Here is a 6081-nt window from a genome sequence, read left to right on the forward strand (position 1 = left end):
GGCGGCGGCACCCTCCCCGGACCCCCCTCCCTCCCCCTCCTCCTCCTCCGCTCGCTGCTCCTCGGGTCCCGCCGTGATCCTCTCTGGACCCCGGCTCAGCGCAGACCTCTCCTCTTCTTCTTCCTCCTCGACCACAACCACCTCCTCCTCCTCCTCTTCATCTCCGTCGTCCTTGCGAGCCGAGGACTCTGCCGCACCTCCTCCACCTCCGCCACCTCCTGCTGCTGCACCCCCCCGCGTCACTCTGCGCTGCCGCGGGTGGTGCTGGTGGTGCAGGTGGTGCTGGTGGTGCAGGTGGTGCAGGTGGTTGTGGTGGTTGTGATGGTGCAGGTGGTTGTGGTGGTTGTGGTGGTTGTGGTGGACTTCGTATGACCGCTGCAGGGAGGATCCCCCCGTTGGTCCGCCGGTTCGCTCCTTACCACCACCACCACCCGTGAGCTCTGGACAACCACGGCCACCACCACCACCGCCACCACCGCCGCCGTCCTTCCTGCGACCAAAGTCTGGCCTGAGGATGTTGTCGATGAAGAAGTAGGTGGTGACGCGGTCGAGTGGCTGAGCGCCCCCCCCGGGCGCGTCCTGCCCCCCCTCCATGGAGTGCTTTGTGGGGGGGGGGGGGCGGGGGGCTATGGGGGGGGTGGTGGAGTATGAGAGTGGAAAAAGTGTGGGGGGGGGGCGGAGGTGGGAGGGGGGGCTGTTAGGGGTGGGGGGGGGGAAGAGAGGAGGCAGACGAGGTGGTCTCGGACTCGGCTGTTCCCCGACACTCCTCGCTCGCCTCTGCAGCGATTGAGCCCTGGGGCTGCTGTGAGCAGCGGCGAGGACGTGGGGTCCTCCCCCCGCCCCCCTCCCCCCCAATCCCCCTACAGCCCCTCCCCTCTCACCCCCCCCCCCCCCCCCATGCTGCCGCGAGCCTCCAACAGCCCCGACTGCAAACAGCTGGACACCCACCGCAGCACCCCGAGTCGCAAACCCTCCTTGGCGTAGGGCAGCCGCGCAACCTGCCATGGGTGGAGGCGCTGTTGACTCCGTACGGTGCGAAAGAAGTCCAACATACGCACGCACGCGCGTGCAGCCCCAGGGCTGCCCGGCCCTTGGTTGGGCCGGACAGCCCGACCGACACGCGGGCTAGCGAGCGGACCCACAGTGGAACAAACACCCAGGACCAACAATCCAGACAATTATCACATCCCGCAGTAAACAATAGCCGGCCCGCTATCGTAAGAATCACACACACACACCTTGCGCGGTACCCAAAACACGGGACCGCCTTCGACACCCTAAACACCACCACCAACCACCAACCAATACCAACACCAACAGCCGCCGCTCTCCACGAAGTGACGGTGACGGCACCACGGCGTCTGTGCCAGGCCACGTGCGCGTTGAGGCCACGTGAAGTGTCGGAGGCTCGCTGACCAGGAGGTGACGGCACAGACCCCACCATCGCCGCGCTCACCAGAAAACAACCAAGACAAAGATCCCCCGTGTAGCCTGAACAGACTGTTGGGGCAAGTGCTGTTAGCGAGCACCTACGAAGGCCGGCACGGCACGCGAGGGGGTGGGTAGCCAACACCACGCCCGGCCACCTTTGTCTTCCCAGTGGCGATGTTTATTACGCACCGCACCGGGGCACTCATTTAAGGCTAAGTCGACCTAGGGGAGGCCCAGGACCGGTTCAGATAATCGTCACCGGTGTTGGTGGCCGTGAGCGGTAATCCAACTCGGGTCACCGGGTTTGTAGCGCAGCGTAGCCCTAACCGATACACCACCGCTCCCCACCATCAGCACCCTCACCACAACCTCGATTACCACCACCACCAACATGACCGCCCCCATAACAATCACCACCGTGGTCACGGTCGCTCGGACACCATCAACACACGTGGACATAGATCCCGCGTGGAGCCTGCATAGACTGTCCGGGCAAGGGATATTATCGAGCGCCTATTAAAGCCTGCACTGTGCACTGGGGGTTGAGTTGAGAGCACCTCGCCCGGCCGCCTTTGTGTCCCCACTGCAGATGTATACGCAGGCAGGGAGATGACCATTTAAGGCTGAGTTGACCTAGGTGGGGGGAGACCCGTTGAGCCGATCACATGGTCGGAATCGAACTCGGGCCGCAAGGTTTCTTAGCGTAGTGCGATAATCACTACGCCACTGCTTCCCAGAGTACAACCCTCACCACCAGCACTCACACCAATACCGACACTGCCACCACTGCCACCACTCACACCAATACCGACACCACCACCATTACTACCACGACTCACACCACCACTCACACCATCACTGCCAACATCACCACCACCATCGATGCCATCACGACCAACACAGCCACTACTCGCGCCACCACCATTACAATCAACCACCGTTTAACACCGCTAACACCATCACCGCCGCTACCATCACAACCATCACCGCCGCTAATACCACCACCACCACCACCAACTCCCAACAAATCTCTAACCACCACTTCTACCACAACTCTCTGCTCCCATCACCACTCCCTCTCTCTGATGGCGGTGTACAGAACGAGGAAATTGATGCTGACGGCTGCTCCGTGCTTCCAGTGTTCAGGGACCTGCTCAAGGCGCGGTTCCGGCCGGAGCACGCCATGTACCACACACGTGCCGGTGATGTGCAGCGCGTCTTCTTCGAACGCTGGGGGGCTGGAAAAGCCCTGTGTACTAGCGTGTATGGCACCCTTATGTTCACCTTCTGAAGCACTCGCTCGTTGCCATGGCATGCGCGATGACTACCACCACCACGTGACTTTTCTTTCGTGTTGTGCGCGGCGCATTTAGCACCACAGCGCGTGGATTTATAGCGTGTGTTATTTGTGTTGCTGGTGACTTTGTGTATTTCCTATCGGAATCGCCTCCAGTGCTGTTGCTGCTGGCGGCAATAAAAGGCGTTTTTAAGTCAACAGTCTCTGTCACCTCTCTCTCTCTCGTATCTCCTCCACTCATCGATAACGCCTCTCTCTCCAAGACTCTCCTTCCATCTTTCTCCCCTCTCTCTCTCCATCTCTCTCTCACTTCTCTCTCTTTTTTTTGTTTACGATCAGAGGAAACAAGAAGATGCTGGGTGTAGTCGGCACTTTGCTCCGTTCATCATTTCGTTTTTTTTGTTTTTTTATGCTTTGCTTTATGTGACCCCCCCCCCTTTTTAAATGAAAGACCCCAAAAAAATTATTTCCCCTTCCCTCTCTCTCTACCCCCCTCTCTGCCCCCCCTCTCTCTACCCCCCTCTCTGCCTCTCCTCTCTCTCTACCCCCTCTCCGCCCTCCCTCTCTCTCTGCCCCCTCTCTACCTACTCCATTTGGCTCTCTCGCTCTCTCTTTTTTCTTTATAACTACGACAAGTGCTGCACCTGCACGCAGCCCTTCCCACAGTCAAACGGCCTCCGACAGGTAGCTTAGATCTGCATGCAGAGCTCTCCGTCATCTGCCACCGAGCACACGGCCTCCTCCAGCGCCCACTGCTCCTTGAAGGCCGGCACGGCGTGGGTCAGCCGCGCATGGCGGAACTCCAGCCACACCCTGGCTCCGACCAGAGCGCTCTCTCCTCTCTCTACTTTTCTCTCCCTCTCTCTCCCCTCTCTCTGCCTCTCTGCCCTCTCCCTCCCTCTCGCTCCCCTTTCTCTTCTCTCGCTCTCTCGTACTCCCCCAGCTCGCTCCTTGTCTCCGGATCTTTCCGAGAATATCCTTCCCAAGCAAAACACTCGCATGCCATCAAACAGCATCGATGCGACTCACATCGATGCCACTGCAACATGACTCACTGTCTCTCCTTTCGCAGCCTCTTCCGTTGATGTTGTGAGGGCCAACGTCCACCCCGCTGCCCTCGTTGGGCAGGTGGAGCGCAACGTTTGCCCCCTCCACTCCCTCCTCCACTCCCTCCTCCACTCCTTCCTCCACCATGCCGTTCGGCCCATCTCGCCGGGCCCCCGCCGATCGGGTGATCGCTCCCCCCCCCGCGCCAGCGCCCTCTCTGAGGGACATAGCTAATCGGCTGGCTCACCACCGCCCGGGGTTATCCCGCACGCGCCCACATACACCACCACAAAGGCGAACGTGGAGGCGTGCACACGCGCGCCCCTGCAGGCGTGTTTTTCGCGCAAAGGTTAGCGCTAAAGACAACTGCGGTATTAATATGCATGCGCACCTCCGGGTGGCTAAGCCCTAATCCGCTTGCACACCAAGGCTAATGCTAAAGGGCTGTATGAATTTGCTCGTACGCCTCGCCGTTAACGCTATTGTCGCTGTGTAAACGCCGGCGAGCGGGTTTATCGCACCCCGCCCGAATTACTCACGCGGCACACTGCAGGCGCTCGTGTTTCACACACGAACCCAATCACTCCAGCGTTCTACCACGTACCTCGAAGCTGGACTCACGGCGTCGCACGGACGCTGTGAGAGTCGGAGCGAGTCGCTCGAGGAGGCAGGACGGCAGGGGGTGGATCTTGACGGCCCGGAGGTTGAAGGCAACTGAGCTAATCGTCCAGGGGCTCCCACCTTTATTCTCTAAACTTCAAAGGCCCGCCCTTACCTGGAGCATCATTTTCCATTAGGCCTCGACCCATTGTCTGCGCGCCCGCCCTCGATCCCGCGGAGGTGTACTCCAGGGCTTTCCCTCCCACTTCCCATCTGCGCCGCCCGCAGGCTATTTCCCCCCTGGCCCCTCCCCCTCCCGTGCCGCGAGCGTTCTCATTGTGGTTAGCCCGGTGAGTTTCTGTGCGCCCATACAATATTAAACCAATTTAGGGGCACCGCAATGTCACCCGTCCTGTGAGGGTCGGCCAATCTCCTGGCACCGGGAAACCGTGAGACTCTCCCTCTAGGAGCCCTTCGGATTGAAACCCGATGTGCCAGGCAACCCCCCGTCAGGACACTACGTGGGTCGCGCTGCGTGCGGGTTGTGTGTTTAGTGCGGGGGCAGGGAGGGGATCTCGGCGTTTGCGGAGTTGCTCCGCGGTCATGGCAACACAATGCCTCTGTGTCGCGCGCGCTCTTCGCCACGATGTCCGGCGTGTCTTGGGTGCTCCCTTTAAAGGAGCATTACATTCCTGATAGAAGAACCGAATTCAGTTGCAGAACAAAAAGCGCTCAGGCACTTGCAGCGAAACGTCGGGCATATAAAATACATGGGCGGGGTGGGGGGATAAGAAGGGGGGTGGGGGCAACGGTGGGAAGTGCCCACTCGTGGCAGAGAGCGTAGCCGTCTGTCGTAAACAAAAGACAAAGATTACCCGTATAGCTTAAACAGACCGTTGGGGCAAGTGCTGTTAGCGAGCACCTACGAAGGCCGGCACGGCACACGAGAGGGTGGGTGGCCAGCAGGACGCCCAACTGCACTTTGTCTACCCAGCGGCGATGTTTTACACATTGCACCAGGTACTCATTTGAGGCTGAGTCGACCTTACGGGAGGCCCAGAACCGGTTCAGACTCATCGTCACCGATGTTGGTCTTGATCTGGAATCGGACTCGGGTCGCTGGGTTCGTAGCGCAGCGTAGCGCTCACCGCGATGCCACTGCTCCTGTACTTGTACAGCAGTACAAGTACAGCAGTACAAGTAGAGCAGTACAAGTGGAGTATTCCTTACTCATTCCATCAGCACGCGCGGACTTGCTTTTGAGAGTGGCGAAACACTGTCAGCTGCATTGGTTCAAAAGAAGCACAACTCGGGAGCAGTTTCGATATTCGGTCTCTCATCAGCAGTGTCGGGCTCGCGTGGACCACCGGTTCAACAGAAGCACATCTTTAAAGCGGTCTCGATATTTGGTCTCTCATCAAGCAGTGTCGGGCTCGCTTCGACCATTGATCGCGGGAGGGAAAGTGGCGGCCAGGAAACCGGGATGTGTACCCAGGTCCTCAGCGGTGCCGGATCGACGTCTGCTGCTGCTGCTGCTGCCGCCGCCGCCTTCCCAGGGCGATGAGAAACTGGGCCCGATCTGCCCTTGGGGCATTCCACGAGAGCCCGGCGACTCTCGCGCGACTCGTGACGCCAACTCGCAACGCGGCCGACGCATTGGATAGGAGATGTTAACTCTCTCGCCTGGTGTACACGAGGTCGTGGGT

General features: G+C 59.8%; 1 protein-coding gene across 1 annotated transcript in view; it reads right to left on the minus strand.

The window, feature by feature from the left end:
• Nucleotides 1-609, minus strand: part of LOC116948536 (uncharacterized) — a 53199-nt gene extending 52590 nt beyond the window's left edge. Inside the window, exon 1 of the mRNA XM_076071587.1 lies at nt 52-609. Within this exon, the coding sequence (XP_075927702.1) occupies nt 52-594 (543 nt within the window). The 5' untranslated portion in view covers nt 595-609. The remainder of the gene's footprint in view (nt 1-51) is intronic.
• Between the last annotated feature and the right edge of the window lie 5472 nt (nt 610-6081).

Source organism: Petromyzon marinus, chromosome 34 (assembly GCF_048934315.1).
Source record: "Petromyzon marinus isolate PM22_M1 ecotype Great Lakes invasive population chromosome 34, UKy_Petmar_22M1.pri1.0, whole genome shotgun sequence".
Taxonomy (NCBI): Eukaryota; Metazoa; Chordata; class Hyperoartia; order Petromyzontiformes; family Petromyzontidae; genus Petromyzon; species Petromyzon marinus.